Raw genomic sequence first — 25,416 nt, forward strand, 5'->3', positions numbered from 1 at the left:
GACAGAGTCTCACCATGTTGCCCTTGGTAGTGTGGTGGCATCACAGCTCAAAGCAACCTCAAACTCTTGGGCTTAAGTGATTCTTTTGCCTCAGCCTCCCAAGTAGCTGGGACCACAGGTGCTGGCCACAACGCCCAGCTATTTTTTGTTGCAGTTGTCATTGTTGTTCAGCTGGCCCGGGGCCGGGTTCGAACCTGCCAGCCTGGGTGCATGTGGCTGCTGCTATGGGCGCTGAGCCCCATTATTATGTTTTTCAAGTTGTAAAAAAAATGCTGTCTTTTTATACATTTGATTGTGCAGTTTGCACTGCCCTATAATTATTATAATTTTATGTGCATAAATAATTATAGGGAAATGGTACCATTATTATGTCATTTTACGTTGTATAAAAATGCTGTCTTCTTATACACTTGCTTGTGTAGCTTGCATTTTTAGGGGGTCATTTCTCACTTATTTTGAGAAACCATTGGCACCTGCCAATGCCTCAAAGTTCATCTTTACCCTAGGTCCTTTTTTTTGTTTGTGTTGAGGTACAGGTATCCTAAGATATTACATTTTTTGTGGATTTTATGATCTTTATATTTAGAAACAAACTCTTGCGAGGCCAGTTTGAAAACAGTAGGTATGTTTTAATCTGCAGCTCCTCAACCAAAAGCACCCCCGAGAACTTTTCTTCGTCCTAGTCCTGAAGATGAAGCAATATATGGGTAAGTATTTTTTTTCTCTCTCTCCCCCCCCCCGCCCCCTTTCTTCTTGCACACAACTCTGTTTCCTTAACTGAAATCCAGACCAATGCTGGTTTTCTTTTTTTAACCTACAGATGGTGATTTGCATGTTATCAGCCATCTTTAACCAACCCCTGTTGCTAGTGTTTATGGGAATCATTCTTAGGAAAAGCAAAAGGTGGAAGTGGATGAACTTTGTGATGTTAATGTTTTCTACTTATCTGCCCCTCTAGCTCCTCTTCCAGAAAGTTATTCTGAATATTTGCATTTGCCAGATAAACAACGCCCACTTAGGTGAAGTACTGCTAGACTGGTGCCCAGGCGTGACTGCAGGGACCTGATGGTCCCAGCCTGTGGCAGAAGGGAGAGGGCGTGATACTGCACCCTGCAGTTGATAGGGGGAACCCCTGGTTCAGTAGTGTTTAAAGAGCCACAGCCTTCTGGGATGGGATCCTGCTTCCTGGGACCCAGGCTGTGTCCTTATTTGACAGGAGCTGTGTGGTGCCAGCGGGCTTTCCTCTGAAAGAATCCTAAACTAGGAGTCCGGTGGCCGCCATGTTAGCCCTAATCTAGGTCTTTATTTGGATTCTCATCTTGAATGAGCTGACATGAACATTCTGTAATTCTGCTTCTGCACCAGTAACGGGAAATGAGTATCATTATCTACTCAAGGAAGATAAAATTATGGAATGTGAGAGCTGTATGAACTATAAATCACTCTTATAGATAGAATAAGTTGTATCTTTTATCTGCTAATGTTGGTCCCTTTTTAAAAAGTATCTTCTATCTTTGCTTTCTGGATCTGAACCTATTGCAGGCCCAATACCAAAATGGTGAGATTCAAGAAGGGAGACAGCGTGGGCCTCCGCTTGGCTGGTGGCAATGACGTCGGGATATTTGTTGCTGGCATTCAAGAGGGTACCTCGGCAGAGCAGGAAGGCCTTCAAGAAGGAGACCAGATTCTGAAGGTAAGAAGAACCCAGCTTTGTTTCCAGAAGTGTTCGGAGAGAATGGGCTTTTCCAGGTGTTCTTTCATGAGGGAGGAGGAAGTGGTCCAGTGTGTGCCCATAGACCCGCTCTAGGTGTGTTCATGCTCAGCATGGAGGTCTCTGTATTCCTCCAATGGGCCCTCCGGTCTTCTCAGTCCTGGGACCCAAAACTCATTCCTGTGTCTATGGGAATTTATAGTTTTAAATCATTAGTTTGAGTAACATCGAAAAGATTGAGACTCCAAATAAGGGACTATAGGAAAGGTCTTTCAACAAGATCTTCCTAATTTTTGGTTTTTCACTGTGTTCCCTTTGCCTGGTGTTTCTCTCAGGGCAGTGTCCTATAACTGAAGGAAGGTGGGTGTTGGCTTCAGACTGAGTGATCTGAATCCTGTCCCCGTCTTGCATTAGTTCTCTGACCCTGACTCACCCTGAGACTCGAGTTTCTTTCTCTGCTCAATGGGATGAGAATACCTGCCTCTCAGGGACCCTGGGAAGATCAGAGGAGATAGTGTAAGGCACCCAGCTGAGTTCCCTGGCCCAGCGCAGGAAGGTCAATGTCTGTTCTTTTTTCTTGTTGGAAGTTAACAAATAGCTGCCACTCCATATTATTTACATCTAAAATTATACAGAAAAGGGAATTCTGATTAATCAAATATTGGTACTTTTAAAGTTACCATATGCTCATAAAATCTACTGGTATTAAAGAATTAAGAACGGATAGCTCAACTTTGATATTTTATGATATGTATGTATATAATTTATCCTTTGACTATAGAACAAACTTCAGGAACATCAAGTACCTTGTTACTATAAAAATATAGACTGCTAGAGAACTGTCTTTATTGGAATTTCTTTCTGCTTTTGTTCTTATTTTAGAAATTCTATATGGTATTTTTCTTGTTAACTTTAGTGAAACATCCCCATGTAATAAACTAAAGGATTTGGTAATAGTTTCTAGACTCGAAAGAGAGGGGAAGAAAGATTTGCCCAATTTCCGAGGAGGCAGGGAGCAAAGTACAGAAACAGCTGATCCTCTTGCTTCTTTGGCACTCGGCCTCACTGCAGTAGTTCAGATTTCATTGCTGGAGCGGGTGAAGGACAAACCTTTGTCAAGAGCTTTGCAAAAGCTTTCCAGTGAAATCCTAGACTCCTCTTGGCTCTGGCCAGGATCTTAGAAGACTGAGTGTACCTGAGTGAACCTCCTGGTACTGTGCAATCCTAGTAAACACCCCTCACCAAATGCTACCGATAAAAACCCCAGTCCAAGTGCCAGCTAATGCCAGTGTACTCTTGGCAAATATGATATTGAAGAGGAAAAGACATTTTGCATAATTAGTCTGAGTCATGGGGTGACACTTTGAAACTTGGAGCTTTTGCTCATTAAGGTTCAAGTATAAGATATTTAGATACTTTCGTATTCCTGGGGGCAGGGAGGCATTTTTTCCTAAATTTTCCTGAAGAAAAGCAATGACTTCACCTCGTGGCTTAGCAGTCACACCTCTGTCAGTGCTTGAAGATTAGCAGGCACTCTAATGGGCAGAAGTCATGGTACTCAGCATTCACTCTTTTTTTTTTTTTTTTTTGAGACGGAACCTCAAGCTGTCCCCCTGGGTAGAGTGCCATGGCATCATGCTCACAGCAACCTCCAACTCCTGGGCTCAAGCGAGTCTCCTGCCTCAGCCTCCCAAGTAGCTGGGACTACAGGCGCCCGCCACAACGCCTGGCCATTTTTTGGTTGCAGCCATCATTGTTGTTTGGCGGGCCCGGGCTGGGGATTCGAACCCGCCATCTTAGGTGTATGTGGCTGGCGCCTTAGCCGCTTGAGCCACAGGGGCCGAGCCTCAGCATTCACTCTTAAGAAAGTCTTCTGTTTTCTGTTCTCACCTTGGTGACAAGGAAGAAACTGTGGGAACTGGGGCTTCTTTTGCAGTAACCCTATGTAGAGGTCAGGCAATAGGTGGTCCTCCTTGGGTACGAATAAATTTCTGTTGATTACAAAAGGAGCTCTCAGCTCTACAAAGGGGTGAAAAGGATGGAGTTTGCCTCCCGAGATAGAGGAGCTGCTACGGGCCGGGCCGTGGCTGACACAGAATACTCCTCAGGCTCACAGCAGACAGGGTAGACCCTGGAGGCTACTAAATAGCTAATGAAAGAGGATCGTTATTGGAAAGGACTGTGCAGTCTAACCTTGAGTCAAAAAGTACTGCCCTGGCTTTTTTTTCCACTTCAATTTGTTTCGCTTCCTCCTTTTCATAGCCAGGTTGAACGAGCCATGTACATATGCTAATCACATTTTTCTGTGGTGGATTTTTAAGGGTGACTCTTAGTGTTGTAAAGGTGACCCCCTAAGGTGTGGAACTAAAGTGGGTGTGAGCTGTGCTGCCGTGGAGTCATGCCTTACTGATAACAGGCCCGTGCCTTTGTTTATTCCCACTTGGGTCTTTTTGCTCAGTATTTATCTGATAGGGCTGTTATTTCTTTTAGAAACTTTTATGAAATGGAAAAAAGGGAAAAGTACCTTCTAAGTTTGATTATTAACCATGTGGTTTTAATTTTTTATTTTTATTTATTTTTTGAGACAGAGTCTCACTATGTTGCCTTCAGTAGAGTGCAGTAGCATCATAGCTCACAGCAACCTCAAACTCTTGGGTTTAAGCCAGTCTCTTGCCTCAGCCTTTCTAGTAGCTGGGACTCCAGGCACCTGCTACTATACCCGGCTACTTTTTGTTATAGTTGTTGTTTAGCTGGCCCACTCTGGGCTGGAACCCCCCAGCCTCGGTGCATGTGGCTGGCACCGTAACCACTGTGTGGTTTTTAAAGCAGAGTACCACATTGTTAACGAATTTTGACTATCGCATTCCACCCGTTCTCCCACTGCCCCCGCCGCGGGTCTCAGCAGTGCGGGCAGTGCAGCTTGGGGAAGGCTCCTCGCGCCCTCCCCGCCAATGCCCCCCACTGCCCCCAAGAGGCCAAAGGTGCTGGGAAGGAAGAGCCCAAGAGGAGGTCTGCACAGTTGTCAGCTAAACCTGCTCCTGCAAAAGTGAAGATGAAGCCAAAAAAGGCAGTAGCAAGGGCTAAATCTTCCTACAAAATAGTGCAACCAGGGGCAGCACTTGTGGCTAAAGGAGTAGGGGGCTAGCCCAATATACTGGAGGTGGCAGGTTCAAACCCAGCCCTGTCTGCAAAAAAAAATGCAACCAAAAGGTAAAAGGAGCAAAGGAAAAGGAGGCCAAAGTTGCTAACCAAGAAACTAAAGAAGATTTACCAGCAGGAAACGGAGAAACTAAAACCGAGGAGAGTCCAGCGCTGATGAAGCAGGAGAGATAGAAGCCAAGTCTGATTCATATCACATACCATGTCTTATCAGTGGTCCCAGTCTCCCTTCTTGTACAATCCAGAGGAATATTTTTATCAACTATTTTGTAAATGCAAGTTTTTTAGTAGCTCTAGAAACATTTTTAAGAAGGAGGGAATCCCACCTCATCCCATTTTTTAAGTGTAAATGCTTTTTTTTTTAAAGAGGTGAATGCATTTGCTGGTTGTTTATTTTTTGGTAGAAACAGAATTATGGGAGGCTTTGACTATCTTGGGTGTGAGCTTACCATTCCATAGATGGGGGTTAGTTTTTATATCCTGTAATACAAAGCATACTAAATGGCAATATGGAGTCCCAGTCCTACATTTAATGTCTTGAACATTTTAAATTACTTCTATTCCCATGTTGTTTTTTAGTAGAATTGTTTCCTAAAGAAAACCACTCCTGTGATCACCGCTCTCCTTGTCAGGATTGTGTATGTTTTGTAACATCTTTGCCTGTGGTGCTCCTGTTTTCCTAATAACTTTGTAACTGTGCTGTGAAGAACTGAAAATTTGAGTATGTAGCATATATGGTAATAAATCGTGCATTGGTGGAACTTACCTAACAGGTTATCAACATTTGAAGATACTGGTGCTTGATATCTTCTTAAGGAAAATTTGCCTCCAAATTTTAATCTGGAAAGTCACTGGAATAACTGTTTAAAAAAGAATTAGAATAGGCTCAGTGCACTTAGCTCAGTGATTAGGGCACTAGCCACATACACCGAAGCTGGCGGGTTTGAGTCTAGCCCAGTCCTGCTAAACAGCAATAATAATTGCAACCAAAAAAATAGCTGGACATTGTGGCAGGCACCTGTAGTCCCAGCTACTTGGGAGGCCGAGGTAAGAGAATCGCCTAAGCCCAGGAGCTGAAGGTTGCTGTGAGCTGTGACACCATGGTATTCTACCCAGGGGGATAGCTTGAGACTCTTGTCTAAAAAAAAAAAAAAAAAAAAAAAAAAAGAAATAAAAAAGAATTTGAATAAATGGCTTTTTAGATTTTGGTACATATGTTAAGAACTGTGTACAAATTGAAGTGTCTGTACTGATGTTCAACACAACCAATAAAATCTCAACTATTAAAAATAATTTTGACTATTATAGTATTCGGCTCAATCAAAGGTCAGTCTCACATAGTCACAGATTTGGGCAGAGGGACTTCTAAGGTCCTCCCCCTTAGCCCTGTGGCACTATCTTCTTAATAAACAAATATAACCATACACAGTACATACAAAAACATGCACATGGGCATTACTGATACAGTTCTAGATAAATAAATGGCATAAAAGATGAGACACCAAAGCGCAGTGATCCCTAATCGTGAGGGAGGTGGGAATGACTGTACCTTAAATGTAAATATTGTTTCAAAAGAAAAGTTAACTTGATTGCCTTAGCAAATCACTTTATTTTAAAAGCACCGAATATGTCTAATGCCTACTTTCACTTAATCAAAATTGTGATGTTAATTAAGGTTCAACTAGGAATAACTTTTTTCATAATAAAGCATTATCCTTGTGATTAAAAGGATTGTGTATTTCGCAATGACCAAAGAAAATATCGCCCCACCCCCACCCCGCCCCGCATGGTGGCTCCTGCCTGTAATCCTAGCATTTTGGGAGGCTGAGGCAGGTGGATTGCCTGAGCTCATGAGTTCAAGACCAGCCTGAGCCAGAGCAAGACCTCATCTCTAAAAATAGCCAGGCATTGTGGCAGTGCCTGTTGTCTCAGCTATTTGGGGAGTTTGAAGTTGCTGTGAGCTATGATTCTCTGGCACTCTACTGAGGGCAATAAAGTGAGACTCTGTCTCAAAAAAAAAAAAAATGAAAGAAAGAAAAAATATTTCATAGGAGATCTATATTATTCATAGGAATGCTATTATTAAAATATGAGGTACTTTAAAATAATTCTTTTCATTTTACTTATTTGTAATTCTGTTTTAAAACAGTTTTAAAGGCACAAAACTATTATTTCAAAATGTCTTTTTCTTTGTGATGCCACTGTTACTTCCTTTCTAACTCATTTTCCAGAAACTATAGTTTCCCCTATTCAATCATTGAGAAGTAAATGTCATGTACTCCTTGCCAGATGTATGTATAGGCTGGAAGTTTAAAGATTAAATATATAAGACTGTATTAGATGAATGGTCTGCCATATAAAGGTAATGCTTTTCAATTTTATAAACACCTTTCAATTTTTTTTTTGAGACAGAGTCTCACTTTGTCGCCCTCAGTAAAGTGCTGTGGCATCACAGCTTATAGTAACCTCAAACTCTTGGGCATAAGTGATTCTCTTGCCTCAGCTTCCCAAGTAGCTGGAACTAGAGGCGCCCGCCACAATGCCCAGCTGTTTTTTTGGTTGTAGTTATTGTTTGGCAGGCCCGGGCTGGATTCAAACCCACCAGCTCCAGTATTTGTGGCTGGTGCCCTAGCCACTAAGCTATAGGCTCTGAGCCAACATCTTTCAATTTCATAAATAACACATTAAACACTTTTTAGGTGATAGAAGGTGTAGAAGAAGGGTAGGATTGACCAGAATCCTTATTTGAATCAATTTAAAAAGAGTATGAATGCTCGGCCAGCCTGCTCTTTGCCAAAGACCCTACCACTCCCTACTGCATTATTGCATTATTGTTTTTTACTTGTACATTACCCTCCTAGTCACCTCTTAGGAGACTCAAAAAAGAGGAGAAACAACCACAAGAAATTCTAGTCTGATCCAGTGACAAGTTTTTGGTTCAATAGCTTATCTCTGAGGGGTGGTTGGCAGTGTGGGAGTCAAGGGATGCCCACATAGCCAAGACCCATGGCAAGGATCTGGGTGGGAGGGCTTGAGGAGAGACATGAAGGACTTTTTTTATATCTTGGTTTTGCTCTGGGCAGGCCCTGATGAAAACAAACAAAACTTTCTGGTAGCCACCTTATAAACCTCTCTTTTTGTTTTTCTTTTTCTGTTTTGCCTTCTTATCAGGTGAACACACAAGATTTCAGAGGGCTGGTTCGGGAGGACGCTGTTCTATACCTGTTAGAAATCCCCAAAGGTGAAATGGTGACCATTTTAGCTCAGAGCCGAGCTGATGGTGAGTAAGTTTGATCATTTACTTGAGTTGGGGTGGAGGGTCAAAGGAAGGATGTTCTCGGTGTCTTGGGACCAGAATAGGCAAATCTGGGTTTTAAAAAATTGAAGGAGATCTTGATACCCAATCCTTGGGTTACAGGTGTGTGGAGAAATTAGGTGCTGTTTGACTTCTCATAAAAATGTTTGCTATGTTCCTACTGAAATAATTTCACTAGTGGTATCAATTTGGTGTAATTTGCCTTTCTGAACCGTGATGCAGCCTTAAGTTCTGCCGTGAGTTATTATTAAACTTCCATGTGACAGATACAAAGGCCCACACCTGCTTTGGGGGCCCACATTAACCCTTACCTTGCTGACAAGTCGCTTCCCCACCAATGCCCTGTTTTTGTCTGTAAAGGAGCTGTTGATAGTCTCTTCCCTTCTGCTTCAGAGGTTGATTGGCAACTGTATTAGTCAAGGTACTCGAGAGAAGCAGGACCTAGAGGAGGTACTGGAATCAATAGAAGATAAAGGGATTTGTTTTAAGGAATCAGCTCCCATAATCACGGAGGCTGACAGGTGCCAAGATCTGCAGGGTGAATTGGCAGATGGAGACCCAGGAGAGCCAGTGATTAGCTTGAGTCTGAAAACCAGGGAAGCCAATGGTGTAGTTCCATCTTAAGGGCAGAGAATAAAGCTAATGTCCCTGTTTTGTTTTTTAATTATTGAGACAGAGTCTCACTTTGTCGCCTCTGTAGAGTACTGTGGTGTCTCTACAACAACTCACAACAACCTCAAACTCGGGCTCAAGCTCAGCCTCCCTAATAGCTGGAACTACAGGTGCCTCCCACAACCCCCAGCTATTTTTTTGTTTGTTTGTTTGTTTGTTTTAGCAGGCCCGGGCTAGGTTTGAACCCACCAGCCCCAGTACATGTGGCCGGCACCCAAACCACTGAGCTACAGGCGCCCCCTGATGTCCCTGTTTGAAGGTCTTCAGGCAGAAAGAGTATTTATTTCTCTCCTATGTGAGAGAATCAGTCTTCAACTGATGGTATGAGGCCCACCCACACTGGGGACGGCAGTCTGCTTTGCAGCCCCACTATTCACATGTTAATCTCATCTGAAAACATACCCACGGAAACACCAACAATGACCAAATACCTAGGCATTTCATGCACGGCCCAGTCAAGTTGACACATAAATTAACTGCTGCAGCCGCTTATAGTTAGATACTCACTTTTCTTCCTATGGGAGCTGTGAGGGCCATGGGGCCTGTGCACCGACTGGAGAAGAGGAAAGGGAACGGCTGATCACTTTGTCTTTAGCTAAGCCAAATGCAGAAAACAGTGCTTTTCTCTTTCAGTGTATAGAGACATCCTGGCTTGTGGCAGAGGAGATTCGTTTTTTATAAGAAGCCACTTTGAATGTGAGAAGGAAACGCCACAGAGCCTGGCCTTCACCAGGGGGGAGGTCTTCCGAGTGGTGGACACTCTGTATGATGGCAAGCTGGGCCACTGGCTGGCTGTGAGGATCGGAAACGAATTGGAAAAAGGCTTAATCCCCAACAAAAGCAGGTATCTGAGATCGCACTTCTCACACACCCCTCTGAATCCCTTCCCCTGAAGAAAACAGAACTCCCTGCCCCTGTAACCCTGCGTGACTTCTTTATTTGTTCGCATCTACCTCTTGTTTATGGGAAGTGGCCTGAGTGGAAACAGCCACCAGTAGGTGTGCCATGTGCAGCCTCGCGGGTTGGCTGCGTTTGGATGGTTTCCTGAGGCGTGATCACTGCCTTGCACGGTGTCCGAGGGGAAGGCAGGGCAGATGTAGCCCCCTGCACGTCTCAGAGACGAGTCAGCCCTCCCTGGTGCCCGGTCTTCATGCCTGGGGAGGTTCATGCACCCCACTGGTTGAACTGGTTGGCTGGTTGGCTGCCAGCATGAGAACCCAGGAAAGATAACCTGCATTTTGGCAGGCGTTCCCAGCGTGTGTGCTGTGTGCCTGCGTATCAGAGTGAGCCACATTTGGCATGTTTGTTGTGTCTGGCCTTTGCCACCTTCCACGTGGAAGTCAGGGTCCTCAGGGGCCTCATGTTTCCTACCTCTGAAACGTCCTCGTCGTCAAGCAGAATCTTCTCTGATCTGAGTTCATAAGTCAAATTGACCAGATTTGGTTAACAACGTGCCCATTTGCTGCATTTTCTGGGCTCTCGTGATTTCCTTCTTGTGGTTTCTTCTCTCAGAGCCGAACAAATGGCCAGTGTTCAGAACGCCCAGAGAGACAACGCCGGGGACAGAGCGGATTTCTGGAGAATGCGCGGCCAGAGATCTGGGGCAAAGAAGAACCTGAGGAAGAGTCGGGAAGACCTAACAGCTGTCGTGTCTGTGAGCACCAAGTTCCCAGCTTACGAGAGGGTTTTGCTGAGAGAAGGTGAGGAAGCCAGGAAATGATCTGATGGAGTTTTGAGGCTGTTTCTCTTCATTTTCAGACTACAGTGGTCAAGTGCTGTATTGCTTATGCTAAAGACAGGTTATAGAATTGAAGTCATATTCTCATACAGAACATGACTTATAAAAAGTGAGCTCAAGCTCACTAATGGAAGCCTATTTCCAAAATCTAAAAAATTTGCCAATAGCAAAGTTTATCTTTAAAAATGGTAAAGCTAGGCCAGGTGCCGTGGCTTACACCTGTATGCCTAGCACTTGCGGAGGCTGGGGTGGGAGGATTGCTTGAGGCCAGGAGTTTAAGATCAACCTGAGTAATGTAGCGAGATCCTACCTCTACAAACAGTAGAAAATCAGCTGGGAGTCGTGGATTCACATAGTCCAAACAGTAGAAAATCAGCTAGGAGTGGTGGACTCACATAGTCCTCGTTATTCAGCAGGCTGAGGCAGGAGGATTGCTTGAGCCTAGGAGTTTAAGGTTTCAGTGAGCAATGACGGTGCTGTTACACTCATGCCTGGGCAACAGAGCAAGACTCTTTCTCAAAAAACAAACAAAAAAAAGATAGTTGAGGCAAAGAGCTGGACTGAATTGGGGGTAGGAGGGTGCACAATTTTGTTCGTTTGGTTGTGTTATTATCAAAAGCCTGTACAGTACCTTGCTGCTTGTCTTTTAACAGGTAGGCAAGCGTGTATGTTTTAACAGCCTCTCTTGTCTCATTTCAGCTGGTTTCAAGAGACCTGTGGTCTTATTTGGCCCCATAGCCGATATAGCAATGGAAAAGTTGGAAAATGAGTTGCCTGAATTGTATCAAACTGCTAGTAAGTCTTTCAGTGGTTTTTTTATTTTTCTTTTCCCCAAATTTTCATTTTGTAAAATTTCTCAAAGGCAAAGGAGTTGCAAGAATAATGAACATCTACATACCCCATCCCTCGATGTCCCAGTTGTTAACATTTTGCCATGTCTACTTTCTCTCCTCCGCCCCTTTTTGTAGAAATAGACACACACACCAGGCAGCGCCGATAGCTTGAAGGAGTAGGGCGCCGGCCCCATATACTGGAGGTGACAGGTTTAAATCTGGCCCTGGCCAAAAACTGCGAAAAAAAAGAAACAGACACACATATACATACACACACTCTGAAAAATTTCAGCTGAATCATTTGTAATTTTAAGTTGGAGACATAATACCTTATTCCCTAATATTTACATACATCTCCTGAGAACAAGGATGTTGTATGTTATTCTACATAACCATAATATCATTATCACAGCCAAAGAATTTGAACATTGATACAGTGTTATTTAGTATACAATATACTTTTCAAATATCTTCAATTGTCCCAGTTATGTCCTTCATTTAACTTTTTAAAAAAAATTTAGGGTACAGCCAAGGTCCATGCATGACACTTGATTTTTATGTCTTTCTAGTCCTTTCCTTTTCTTTAAATTTCTATTGTGACGTTGATATTGGTAAAGAATGATCCCCGTTGAACTGGCCTCAGCACTTCTCTATGGTGAGAGCTCGGTAGAAGGCACCTAACGTCTGATGTCCCATCATTGCTGATGCTCCTTTGGAGTATTTTGTTGTCACTGTTTTCTAGACAATTAACCCCCTGGTTTTGCTTTTGCAGAAACAGAACCGAAAGATGCAGGATCCGAGAAATCCAGCGGAGTGGTTCGGTTAAATACTGTGAGGCAAATTATTGAACAGGTGAGAAAATCCATCGGGAGCCCAAGTGGTCAGAAAGATTTAGATCCTGTTTTGTTGCAGTCACTTTTGGAATAGAACTTGTATTTTAACAATCATTAAAATGTTAATGATAAAAGGTTAATGTAAATGCAAGCTGTTTGGCTATCTAGAAACTAGTCCCCATTCTGTGGTGGTACCTTTTGAAATTTTCAGAGTTCTCAGCATTATACCAAGTATTCTGTTAATTCATTTTATCAGCAGTTCTAACAGATGGATAATATTGAAGTGGACATAATATGGAAGGAAATAGTTTCTGCTATTTGATTTAAATTTACAAGATATATCTGATATGGCCTTTACTTATTAAAACAAAATCTTTGATGCTGTCTTACTGTGTCTAACCCCTTCTGTGACTTCTCCCCGTCTGTGGCAGGATAAGCATGCATTACTGGATGTGACTCCGAAAGCTGTGGACCTGTTGAATTATACACAGTGGTTCCCGATTGTGATTTTTTTCAACCCAGACTCTAGACAAGGTATCAAAACCATGAGACAGAGGTTGAATCCAGCATCCAATAAAAGTTCTCGGAAGTTGTTTGATCAGGCCAACAAGCTTAAAAAAACATGTACACATCTTTTCACGGGTAAGTGAAATTTTGAGATGTAGTCTCTTTGCTTGGGATTAAAGAATGGAAGAAATAAGAAAATAATCTGGGCTCAGTGCCTGTGACTCAAGAGGCTAAGGCACCAGCCACATACACCTAAGGTGGTGGGTTCAAATTCAGCCTGGGCTCGCCAAACAACAATGACCAAAAAATAGCCGGGCATTGTGGTGGGCGCCTGTGGTCCCAGCTACTTGGGAGGCTGAGGCAGGAGACTTGCTTGAGCCCAGGAGTTGGAGGTTGCTGTGAGCTGTGATGACACAGCACTCAACCCAGGGGGACAGCTTGAGGCTCTGTCTCAAAAAAAGAAAATAATCTAAATGGAGAATTTGAAGTCTGTGCATGACTCCTTGAGAAATAGTTAAACCTATGAAATAGGCATATTAGACCCTGCCATTTATTTAATATTAATTGAATTTTTGCAATTTAGACTATTTAAAAATTAGCTAAAGATCCATGACATGGTAATAAAGAATAATTTCATTGAGGTCAAATTTTTGTGTGGGACCGCAGGGCTGATCATTTAATCTGGCCCAGCAGCCACATTTTTCTAGATACTGTGTTGCTATTCTCTTTGTGCCAGCAATGCATGCACTAACTTACATAATAGGGACTTACTTTCCTTATTAAAAAATGTCCCCCAAATAGAAACTTGAGTCCTCTGGATCGCGGATGGTTTAAATTATTTATTACTATGTTTTAGGTATGACAAAAATATGGTGGTAAAGAGCTCTTATCTTTTAGCAATGCATGCTAATTAAATATTTATAGATGACCTAATATGACCTTTGGAATTGGCATAAATCTGTGGTGGGGAAGTAGGCAGGGTACGGGTAAGACTAGCTGAGACTTGAAAGTTACTGAAGCTGTTTGAGGTGTACTTGAGCATTCGTTAAAATGTTCTTGACTTTTGTCTGTGTTTAAAGTAGACACTAGGGTTGGGCTCATGCCTATAAGGCGGGTGCATCACTTGAGCTTAGGAGTGTGAGACTAGCTTGAGAGCGAGACCCTGTCTTTACTAAAAATAGAAAAACTGAGGCAAGAGGATCACTTGAGCCCAAGAACTTGAGGTTGCTGTGAGCTATAATGCCATGGTAAGTCTAATCAGCACCACAGTGACTCTCTGCTTAAAAATATATATATAGGCGGGGTGCAGTGGCTCACACCTGTAATCCTAGCACTCTGGGAGGCCAAGGTGGGTGGATTGCTTCAGCTCATGAGTCTGAGACCAGCTTGAGCAAGAGCACTACCTAAAATAAAGTAGACACTAAAAATAGTGCACTTTTTTTTAAGTTCATATAATAAAGATTCTGCTGCTATTACTCATGATAGTAAATGGCCTAAGAATGTGACATATTTTAGTACCTGAATATGTGCACTACTCATTATAAATGATGAGTTATGTGAATGTGATGTAATAAGAGTTTAAAAGGGTTGCATGCTATAATCCTAGCAGTCTGGGAGGCCCAGGCAGGTGGATTGCTTTAGCTTACGAGTTTGAGAACAGCCTGAGCAAGAGCAAGACCCTGTCTCTACTAAAAACAGAAACATTAGTAGCTGGATCTCATGGTGGGCATCTGTAGTCCCAACTACTTGAGAGGTGGAGACAAGAGGATTGCTTGAGCCCAGGAGTTTAGAGTTGCTGTGAGATATGATGATACCATGGCACTCTACCCAGGGTGACAGAGTCAGACTGTGTCTCAAAAAAAAAAGGCGGGGGTTGCATAAATTTTTTTGTCATGCAGTGCATTATTTTGTAGGAATAACATGAGATGACCACATGGATATGATATCCTCATATCAGGATAGTGGTTGCTGTGTTGAGTCCCAGGCCAGTCATCATCCACCTATATCATTTTTTACAATATCTCTGCTACTGGGGAGGAAGAGGGTCAATGATTGTGTTCACATTAGACTCTTGTTTTTTTGTCACTTGGTTTTTCTTATTAAAGAGAGATGCAGTGCTTACCAGCATGGCCACATGTTGCAGCAGAGTTTAACCAAACACAGAGGAGGAAGTGCTTGATCATTTACTGCATTTCTGTGAATGTAGAGTCTTAAGTTCTTGCACTTTTGGAATCTTCACGCTTATCTTTTCTGTCATTTTTACTACTACTAGCAATTATTACTGTTACCATAGTAATAGTGAACAGCGATACAGCTTTCCATGTGCTGTCTTAGTCCATAATCGAGGCCCAGTGAGTTCTGCATAGTCACAGATCCAGTGAAGACTTTCCCCAGACTTAACCGTGGAGTCTGTGACTGTGTGTTCAACATCGTGCATATGTTACAGCACAGACATATTATTCCAGTGCCAAAGGGATCATCTAAGGCAATTCTTCCTTTTAACAGATAAGACATCAAGGCTCATGTGATTATGAATGATGTTTAAACTATCCCCACTTCATTTTTTTCTCCTGCCTTTGTATAAGTCTACTGAATGGCCAGAGGATACCTTCAGAGAGTTGAATTGGGGGTGCTATGAGGATGTGAGATATCAGGAAGGGAAATGGTGGGTTGTAGAGGAACAACCAGGCCAAGGAGGCCAGACAGGAAGGACAGCAGGAGAGAAGGTAGCCGGTGGCTGCAGGGCACTCCCTTTACGCAGCTTAGAGTCCACATCACTTGCTCTGCAGCACAAGCCCCAGTGGCTGGCTGATTCTCATTCCCCCGTGTGTAGAAGGGGTTACCAATGCCTCCATTCTTTCCACCAATAGATTACAAAATCTTTGGTGAGGTAGACCATATGGTATCCATCTCTATGTGCCTGAGGCCAGCTTCAGGCCTAGCAACCAGGCACAGCACAAGTATTTGTAACTTACACTGGAATTGCCTCTGGCACACCAAGCCATTTCTTGCATAAGACAGTCAGGAAGTTGAAAGCTTTAGGATAACTAAAGTCAGGTTGGAATGAAAACACACTGTGAGCACTGAGTTCCTCTTAGAACTTTGAAGTGACCCCTAAATTGCCAATTTCTTACGTAGAATTTCTATGTAGGGTAGATGGTACAGGCTGCTATACAGCTTTGACCAACAAGCCCCAATTTCCTAACAAATGGTCTTGCACAATATTCTTCCAAATGTAACAGCTGCACAGATAGTCTTATAGAGCACCTCCATTATTATGGCCCTCATTTCTTTCCTACCCCCCAAGCCCAGCTGGGTCTCAACTTGATGCCATGTGCAGTAGCCAGAACAGCAGTCTTCACACTTGAGCAGTAGACCCTTGAGACAGAATTAAATATTTTATAGGCTTTTTATGCTTTGAAATGTATGACATTTTTATAAATTAATAAATGAGAATGATGGTGCTGATTTGACGAGCCCAGCACTTTGGAGTTGAGCTTTCTATTGCGCGTAGTCTGACTAGGTGCGGTATCCTTTTTTTCCCCTTTTCCACAGTAAGAAAATCCTGTTTCCTACCGATGAGCATTTAATTATGATATTAAATTGGTTCCCCCTCTAACCCTGAAGTACTCAATTAAACAAGAAAATATCCTCAGATTTGCCCAAAAGCCAAGTTGACCTGTCCAAATAAGTTTAAATGTTAGGCTTGACTCCCCCCCAACTACCACCAGTTTTAAAAAATTTACTACAAAATACATTTGCAGGTGTATGTAACGAAAATCTTTTTTTTATAAAATGAAGTTTGTATTATGTGTTTTCATGGAATCTTCGAAGTGCTCAGTTCATGGTTTGAAGATCACTGAAGTAGAACTATGGATTTAGAGATGAAAGCAGGGGCACTCTTTATGTTAAATTGTGGGATTTTCAAGCCCCATGAAATATTTTAGCTCTTTATCAGCTTTCTGGGCTTTCATTAAAGTCCCTGCTGGGACTTTGAAGGTGTTTTGGAACAAATGCTACTGATTATTATTGGTGATACTACTTTATACTTATTTCTTAATATCGCAGTGTTAAAATTTTTTTCTGTGTCATTCTGCAGTCTTTGAGAAAGCTTAAGAGGGAAAAGTGAATCTTGTACCAGCTGTAAAAATCTAAACTGCAGTAGGTAATTCGTGGTTCCTCAAGGAAATGTAGATAGTCTGGAAGAGAAGCAGAGGGAAGATGGGGACCGTGGCTGTGGCTTGCCCATCTAGAAAGGGTCTAACACTCCAGTGTTGACAGAGCCACATGAATAGCTTTACTGAGATTTAATTTACATACTGTATAATTAACCCATTTAAAGTATACAGTTCAGTGGGTTTTAGTATACTCAGAGTTATGGAGCGGTTACCACAATTAATTTTAGAACATTTTTGTCACCCCTCAAAGAAACCCCATACCCTTGGCAGTCATTCCCCATTTCCCCCTTTCCCTAACCCCTGCAGTCTCACAGGTCACTTTTTGGCTGTTGGTCTGGATGCTTCCTAGCCTCCTCGGCTACAGGGGGGAAATAGCAGGCCAGGGCTGTGCACTGGTGCTCTAAGAATCCCAGTACTCAAGCTAAGGTGGAGGCTGAGTGAGCTTCCCTCCAGGATTTCACTCTCTGCACCCTAAGGATATGTTAAGTCTATCCGAGGGGAATAGGCCTGACTCAGAGGTTGGGAGCAGTAAGTAATTAACTAACACTGGTTGAAGGCAAAGAACATGAAAAGCCAAGTCAGTGAAAAGTACTCAATTCAGAGTCAAGGGAGGGTAACCGTATTTATCTGTGCACTTACCTGTTAAGAAGAGGTCAAGTGCATGAGTTGGGTATTACCTTTATGTGCAGCTTAGGAAGTGAGCTACTATGAAGCTCTTACGTTTTGTTCACGTACTTTGTGAACTCAGTAAGAGGTCTTGTGACTTTCTTCAGTTTATTGGAGGACACAAACGTATCTTCTGCCTTTCATAAATGGCCCTTTTAACTTCAGGTTTATAACTAATACAGACTATACTTATCTCAAGATGACTAATATAAAGCTTTAAAAGGCTGCTTAAAGTTACGTATGCATTTAATACAAATCGTTTACTCTCTGGGGTGTAAAAATCCCACTTCTATTTTTAAGTATTGTGGCATCATATTTTAGCTATAAGCACAATAATCTTTGCAAAGTACCTTGATAAGAATGCAGAAGTCTGTGGAATCAAGGTTAATTTTCCTTGGTTGTCCAACAGATCAGTTTATTCTAATGTTTTAAATAATTAATAACCAAGGAAACCATAAGCCCGTTCAGGATTTTCCAAGGTCATTGTCAGAACTTCTTAAGTGAAGGAAAGCTATATGTAATCAGGAAGAAAACTTAAGGCATAGTTCCTCCCCAGGTTTGCTCAGTCATTCTTTTCTGCTTTAGAAATGATGATACATAACACCATACTCTCTAATAAAGGGCCTGACAATGTAGATTAAAATAAATAGTAACTTATTGCAGTTTGGTTATCTTAGGTACAATTTAATTTATTATTCTGCTTGCTGGCTTATCTCTTTTAGGTCCATAAATGCATAAGAATGATTACATATGTTGTACTTTGTTGTACAAATTTTGTATCTAAATTTGGCCCATAGGTGAGCTATCCAGTGTGGTGGCTAAGGCCATAGGCTCCAAAAGCAAACTTAGGAGTTGAGTCTGCATCCAGGTTTTTCTTTTATTTTCTTTCTTTCTTTTCTTTTTCTTTCTTTCTTTCTTTCTTTTTTTTTTGAGACAGAGTCTCACTATGTCACCCTCAGTAGAGTGCTGTGGTATCACAGCTCACAGCAACCTCCAACTCTTGGACTTAAGCAGTTCTCTTGCCTCAGCCTCGCAAGTAGCTGAGACTACAGGTACCCATGACAGCACCGGCTACTTTTCTGTTGAGGTTGTTATTGTTGTTTAGCTGGCCCAGGCTGGGTTTGAACCTGCTAGCCTCAGTATATGTGTATGGCACTGTAACCACTGTGCTACGGGGGCCAAGCCTGCAACCAGGCTTTTCTATTTGGTTGGTGTGAAGTCTTGAGCTAGTTACTTTCACTACTATGCCTCAGTCTCTCACCTCAACTATGATGCCATGGCACTCTACCCAGGGTGACAGCTTGAAACTCAGTCTCAAAAAAAAAAAATAGGGTGCTGCCTATGGCTCAGTGGGTAGGGCACTGGCCCCATATACCAAGAGTGCCGGGTTCGAGCCTGGCCCCAGCCAAACTGCAACAAAAAAATAGCCAGGCGTTATGGTGGGTGCCTGTGGTCCCAGCTACTTGGGAGGCTGAGGCAAGAGAATCTCCTAAGCTCAAGAGCTGGAGGTTGCTGTGAGCTGTGACACCATGGCACTCTACCAAGGGTGACAAAGTGAGACTCTGTCTCTAAAAAGAAAATTAAAAAGTTAAAAAATATATATAATTTATTTATAATATGCATGCCTATGTAAATTTGGTATTTTTGTTTGTTTTAAACATATCTTTGCCGTCACACTTTTAAAAAACATTTTTTAAAGTTAGCTTTGCTGAAGATAAATATTTTACAGATCTCTTTTTTATCTTTATAATATCCATCTGTCATGTAAACTCAGACCGCTCGATGGCTAATGGTTTTAATTGCATTCAATGAAAGGGATTTAGTACTCAAATCTGTGCGTACGTTTTCTTGCATTTGTCAAAGTGTTGATTCCAATATGACAGAAATGAGTATCCATCATGTCAAATAGTGCCCTTCCTAAGCATCCCTCTGGAAATTGATGCACGCATTTTTGTTTACGTATCTATAGCTACAATCAACCTGAATTCAGCCAATGACAGCTGGTTTGGCAGCTTGAAGGACACCATTCAACATCAGCAAGGAGAAGCAGTGTGGGTGTCGGAAGGAAAGGTATGTGGCCTAGAGAACGCTGCTGTGAGGTGAGAGTTGGTGTTCTGAACCTTTTCTTAAGAGGGCCGTGAATGTAGTCAAACTGTGCCCACTTGAAGAGATTCTAACATGTGTATCAATCAAGTTTGCAATGTTACAAATTCTCTGACCAAGTAAGAAAAACCAAGGGGCTTTTCAAAGAAAAGCAGAACACGTTTCCGCACGGTCCTACATTCACTTCCCTTTGACTTTTAACGTAGTAACTAGTGTTGTATTCCAAGTACACTAATCAGAGCTTACAAGACCTCATGCTGAGCTCCACAGCTTGCGAAGGACGTGGGGAGACTTAGAGTGCAGAGGAGAGGTGAGGTGGAGGAACGTGAAGGAAGCAGTTAAAAATTCATAGGAAGAAGAAATGCAAATGGGATTGGAATTATTTGCTTAGAAAAGAAGGTGCCGGAGTGTGCCGTGGTTCTAGGTGTTTGAATAGGTGAAACGTGAGCACGAGGGAACTTGTCGAGGCCTCTAAAATCGGATAGCTTCTTGCCTGGGGAGATAGTTTACACGAGGCTGTGCTGCAGGGAGGCAGGCGAGAGATTATATAACCCACAGTCCCTTTTGAGATAAGGAGCTTTTGGTGCTAGTATTCTGTACTCCAGCTGAAGTGAGGTAGTTTGCAACTTGCTAGTGACTCCTTTGTTGCAGAATTGACTAAGTCTTGCTCTGGATGTGTAGTCAAGGTATCTGGCATCTGCTGAGTGCTTTACAGTCTGGAAGACTCCATGCCAGCCTGCCTGGAGAGGACAAGTTGAACAGGAAGTAGCTTCTGCTCCTTAAGATTTGAGAATCTTACAAGGACTAGAGATTGTGCAGTGCAAGGCACAGGAGGGAGGGACCAGGAGAGCAGGCTGGACGAAGAAAAGCCAGAGAATTGGAGGAAGTGTGGGTCAGTGGCTGCATCTAGGGGGGATGGAGTGAGAACAGGCTGGAGAGTGTCTAATTTGAGTTCCTGCACAAGCATCGCACCAAAGCCAAGTAACGTCAGGGAAAATAAAAAGGTGCCTTGCCTGGCTGGCTGGCACATACAGGTTTCAGTCACTTGGCCTGTGCCCTCGGGAATTCTCCTGAGTCCCACTCCCGGGAGCCTTGTCAGACCCCACTGACCCTCCGAAACAAATTCCTCTAGATGGAAGGGATGGATGATGACCCCGAAGACCGCATGTCCTACTTAACCGCCATGGGCGCGGACTATCTGAGTTGCGACAGCCGCCTCATCAGTGACTTTGAAGACACGGACGGCGAAGGAGGCGCCTACACTGACAATGAGCTGGATGAACCGGCTGAGGAGCCGCTGGTGCCGTCCATCACCCGCTCCTCAGAGCCGGTGCAGCACGAGGAGGTGAGGGGAGACAGGCCACGGGCAGGAGACTCCTCCGGACGGCTGTACTTTCAGGGTGTGGTAGAAGGCATTCCCACAGGTCACAGCGATGACTTCTAGGGAGTCTCTTACTCTGAGTCCATGCCTACACGATTTCGGCCGTGGTCCAGGGGATAGTGGAGCAGGAAAGTGAACTTGAGAAGAGGTTGAGTGGCCAGCACTCCTCACACCCATGCCCTAGGCACGATGGGTAAACAGAGTGGCTTTATGTGCGAGCTGTGCAAATTACAGTGGAACATTCCTTTGCAATACAATATTGTTGTATTACTTGTAACCTTTGATTAGATCTCTCTCTGTACTCTTAGATGTCCTTGCTTTCCTTCCCCACCCTCCCTTTAACCTTTCTAATCTTGCCAGAGCTCCTGAGTGTTTCCCCATCAGTTTCCTTCTCTCTTGTATTTCAATTTTTTAATTGAGTTCCTGATTAAATATTCATCTGATCACATACGCTCTGCATCCACTGGCCCACGATTACACAGCTCATGGAATCTGAGAAATCACATCACCAGGTGCTAAGTTAGGACCAGGGCAATTATTAGTTGTGCCTCAGAGAATGTTGGAACCATGATCTTTGTAGATGAGATTATCCACACTTGCATAATTATTGCTGTGGGTTTCTCTTTAGGAATTTAGCTCATTCTAGTAAATGATGGTTTTCCTTTGTGAAATAGAAGTACCAAAAAATAAGTTGAAGGGGCAGGAAAAACACACCACAACCACAGCAAACAATTAGGACGGATCTATGCTGCTAGACAAATTGTAAAGAATGAATGAATTACCAGATGTCTACAGACACAGGTGAGCTAGTGCTGAGAGGTTTTAGTTATTAGTGACACAAGAGATTTTAGACTTTAGAAGCGTTTAAAAAAAACAATTGTACTTTAAAGGAAGAGACTACTCAATTTGTTGGATGCAGCCAGTTTTGTCTTAAACATTTGCTAATGGAGTATGTTTGATATCTGCCTGTTCAGTAAAGAGCCACTGGGTCAGAACCTTGACATCCGAACTGAAATAAGTTGGCAGAACTCCAGCAAGACAGAGGGGTGCTCGCTTCTGTCTGCTTGGATATTCTTGTTGTGAATGAACCTTTGTGTCTTATAGAGCATAAGGAAACCCACCCCAGAGCCACGAGCTCAGATGAAGAGGGCTGCTAGCAACGATCAACTTAGGGACAATAGCCCACCCCCAGCATTCAAGCCAGAGCCGCCTAAGGTATGTGGCTGGGGAGCCCAGGATGGGAAGGAAGAGGAAGCACGTGCTCCTGGAGCCCCCAGATAGCCAGGGAGGAGCACACACAGTGAGATGGTGTCAAATTATGGTTTTCAACTCACAGTGTTCCCTATTATAGCCTGTCTTTAGCCTGTCTTTAGCCTGTTGAGTGACGCCCCAAATTGGGGAAGGGCAAAAGGATAGAAAGACAATATGAGCAGAGTCTATAATTTTAGGACTGAGAATTTATTTTATTTACTCTTTTTTGTAGAAAGAATAAAAAATTGACAAATGCTGTGCATGCCTAAAATCGCCAATCTCACAATCTGTTTTTCTTTTCCTGTCCAATTAAAGTTTTATGCCCACAGCCTGATTTAGATGCACCGGAAAACCCTAGCTGGTGAATTGCTAAAGAAAATCATCATCACCACTGCTTATAATGCCGTTCCTTGAACGAGCAGCTTGATTTAGTTGTTCAATAAATCATTATGCGGAACAGGATCAGTATAAACAAACAGGCTCATATCATATGATTCTTCACCTCCAATCAGAATCAAAGCAATGACAATAACCTTTTCTTTATACACCAGTAAAATTTCTATTAAACTCAATCATTTAAATGAGAAGAAAGTAATAATTGGGCCGTCACAAATAAGTAAAATAGCGACCTCATAAAATATCTCAGTGAAAATTTGCGAACAGAATGAGCCTCAAAGTGTGAGAGAGAAATGGCTGATAGCATTCCGCACTGCCCTCCTCCATCCCCACTCAGTCTCCTTCCCTCCCAGCTGGACATGGGTCTCACCTCTTCCTGTCTGGGCTGGGATATGCACCCTGAGTGCAGCATGGGCGCAGAAGCCCATTCTTCCAGTCCCAAAGCTTGCGACTCTAAGATTCTAATCCTTTTACCATGAAATTACCCATGATGTCCCCTACCTCCAGCAATAGCACTTGTTCAGCACCTCGTGGTTTCTTAATATTCTCCTGTAGGTAGGACGGGCAGGTGGGGTCCTGAATGCCCCTCCAGCCAGCCGTCATTTGCCCGGCTTTATTACATTCATCCCAGAATGGTATTTGTTGACCACCTTTGGAAACTGATCAGGAAATGAATTGTATTAAATCACTAATATAGATTTGAAAATCAGCTAAAAGCCCAAGGTAAAAACATGTTATTGCTTTCTGCAGGCCAAAACCCAGAACAGAGAAGAATCCTATGACATCTCCAAATCCTACGAATACAGGTCCAACCCCTCTGCAGTGGCTGGGAGTGAAAATCCTGGGGCGTCTACCAAAGCTTGTCCTCCCCCCATTGCAGCGAAGCCTGTCTTTGGGCGGTCTATACTGAAGCCCTCCACGCCTGTGCCTCCCCCAGAGGGCGAGGAGGTGGGAGGGAGCGCCGAGGAGCAGGATAATACTCCCAAATCAGTCCTAGGCAAAGTCAAAATATTTGAGAAGATGGATCACAAGGCCAAATTACAGAGAATGCAGGAGCTCCAAGAAGCCCAGAATGCAAGGGTAATTTAATTGTTTTGCACTCTGTCGCCTGTAAGTTTTAGAGTTCGATTTCAGTCTAACGGTGCACAGTCCTTTCCCCCTGCCACAGACATGACAGGGATGTTCTCACACTAGTGAGCGTTGCCAGCTCTCAAGAGCCTCCCTTTTTTGAAATTTCTAATCAAGAAAGTCTAACAATAGAGGTGAATAAGATTCTGCTCTTCAGACTTCAGAACTTTGCCTTGGGTTCTGGAATGGGGAGCTGCGAGGAGAGAATCAGTGCCACTTGGAAGTTATTTTCCGTGTAGTTAGGATGTCTGTGGTGTTTATTGGTCTTCATTCATTCCCGGAGTTGCCGCAGAAACCAAGCTTTGGCTGCTAACGTTGAAAAGCCATAGATTGTACGTTCTGAGCTGTTTTTGTACTACGGGCTCTTAACAACCTTTCAAGTGTAAAGAAGAATTTAACCAAACTCCTCAGTATATTCTGAGCAGTAGATAATGGGAGTTTTCTTCATTCAAGCCTATCACGGCAATAGCAGTGCTTGTGGGGACTTTTAAATTTGTTTTTTATTTGTGGTAAAATATATATAACATGAAATTTACCATTTGGAGCATTTATTTTTTTTTATTTTTTTTATTTTTTGCAGTTTTTGTCTGGGGCCAGCTTTGAACCTGCCACCTCCGGTATATAGGGCCAACGCCCTATTCCTTTGAGCCCCGGGCACCACCCCATTTTGAGCATTTTTAAGTGTCCGGTATCATTAAGTATATTCACACTGTTGTGCAATTATGACCACCATCTGTCTGCAAAACTCTGTGCCCAGGGAAACTGACTTCCCCTCCCCCCATCCCCTGGAAATCACCCTTCTACTTTCTGTCTCTATGAATTTGACAACTTAGGAACCTCATATAAGTGGACTTATGTGGTGGTGGTGTGGCTGGCTCATTTCACTAAGCATGAGCGTCCCTAAGGCTCATTCAGGTTGTAGCATGTTTAAGAGTTTTAGTCCGTGGACCAGGTACAGTGGCTCATGCCTATAATCTCAGCACTTTAGGAGGCTAAGATGAGAGGATCATCTGAGGCCAGGAGTTTAAGACCAGCCTGGGCAATGTAGCAAGACCCTATTTATTTATTATTTATATATATATATATTTTTTGAGACAGAGTCTCACTATGTTGCCTTTGGTAGAATGCTGTGGCACCATAGCTCACAGCAACCTCCAGCTTTTGGGCTTAAGCGATTCTCTTGCCTCAGCCTTTCAAGCAGCTGGGACTATAGGCGCCTGCCACAATACCTAGTTAAAACTCCTAGTTTTTTCTTGGAGTTGTCATTGTTTAGCTGGCCCGGGCTGCGTTTGAACCCACCAGCCTTGGTGTATGTGGCTGGTGCCATAACCACTGTGCTATGGGAGCCAAGTCACAACACCCCATTTCTAAAAGAAAAAAAAAGGTGAAAAATTAGCTGGATGTGGGGTGATGGCACACCTATAGTTCCAGCCACTTGGGAGGCTGAGGCAGGAGGATCCCTTGAGCCCAGGAGTTGGAGGTTACAGTGAGTTATGATTGTGCCACAGCACTTCAGTCTGGTCAACAGAGCAAGACCCTGTCCC

The 25,416-nt window shown here is 43.1% G+C and overlaps 1 protein-coding gene across 3 annotated transcripts in view; it reads left to right on the forward strand.

Moving 5' to 3' along the window:
- The window catches only part of TJP2 (tight junction protein 2), an 85,533-nt gene that overhangs the window by 57,722 nt on the left and 2,395 nt on the right, over positions 1-25,416 (forward strand). For 2 of the 3 annotated variants that reach the window (XM_023508231.1, XM_003782930.3), the window contains exons 10-20: positions 641-707; positions 1,543-1,693; positions 8,042-8,150; positions 9,492-9,702; positions 10,371-10,558; positions 11,296-11,391; positions 12,202-12,281; positions 12,694-12,904; positions 19,583-19,683; positions 20,849-21,061; positions 23,495-23,824. In XM_023508231.1, coding sequence (XP_023363999.1) covers positions 641-707; positions 1,543-1,693; positions 8,042-8,150; positions 9,492-9,702; positions 10,371-10,558; positions 11,296-11,391; positions 12,202-12,281; positions 12,694-12,904; positions 19,583-19,683; positions 20,849-21,061; positions 23,495-23,824 — 1,757 coding nt within the window. Of the gene's footprint in view, positions 1-640; positions 708-1,542; positions 1,694-8,041; positions 8,151-9,491; positions 9,703-10,370; positions 10,559-11,295; positions 11,392-12,201; positions 12,282-12,693; positions 12,905-19,582; positions 19,684-20,848; positions 21,062-22,201; positions 22,313-23,494; positions 23,825-25,416 lie in introns of all 3 variants that reach the window. The other variant, XM_003782929.3, reaches the window with a different exon arrangement.

Source organism: Otolemur garnettii, unplaced genomic scaffold (genome assembly GCF_000181295.1).
Source record: "Otolemur garnettii isolate 467f Iridium unplaced genomic scaffold, OtoGar3 scaffold00006, whole genome shotgun sequence".
NCBI classification, from domain to species: Eukaryota; Metazoa; Chordata; class Mammalia; order Primates; family Galagidae; genus Otolemur; species Otolemur garnettii.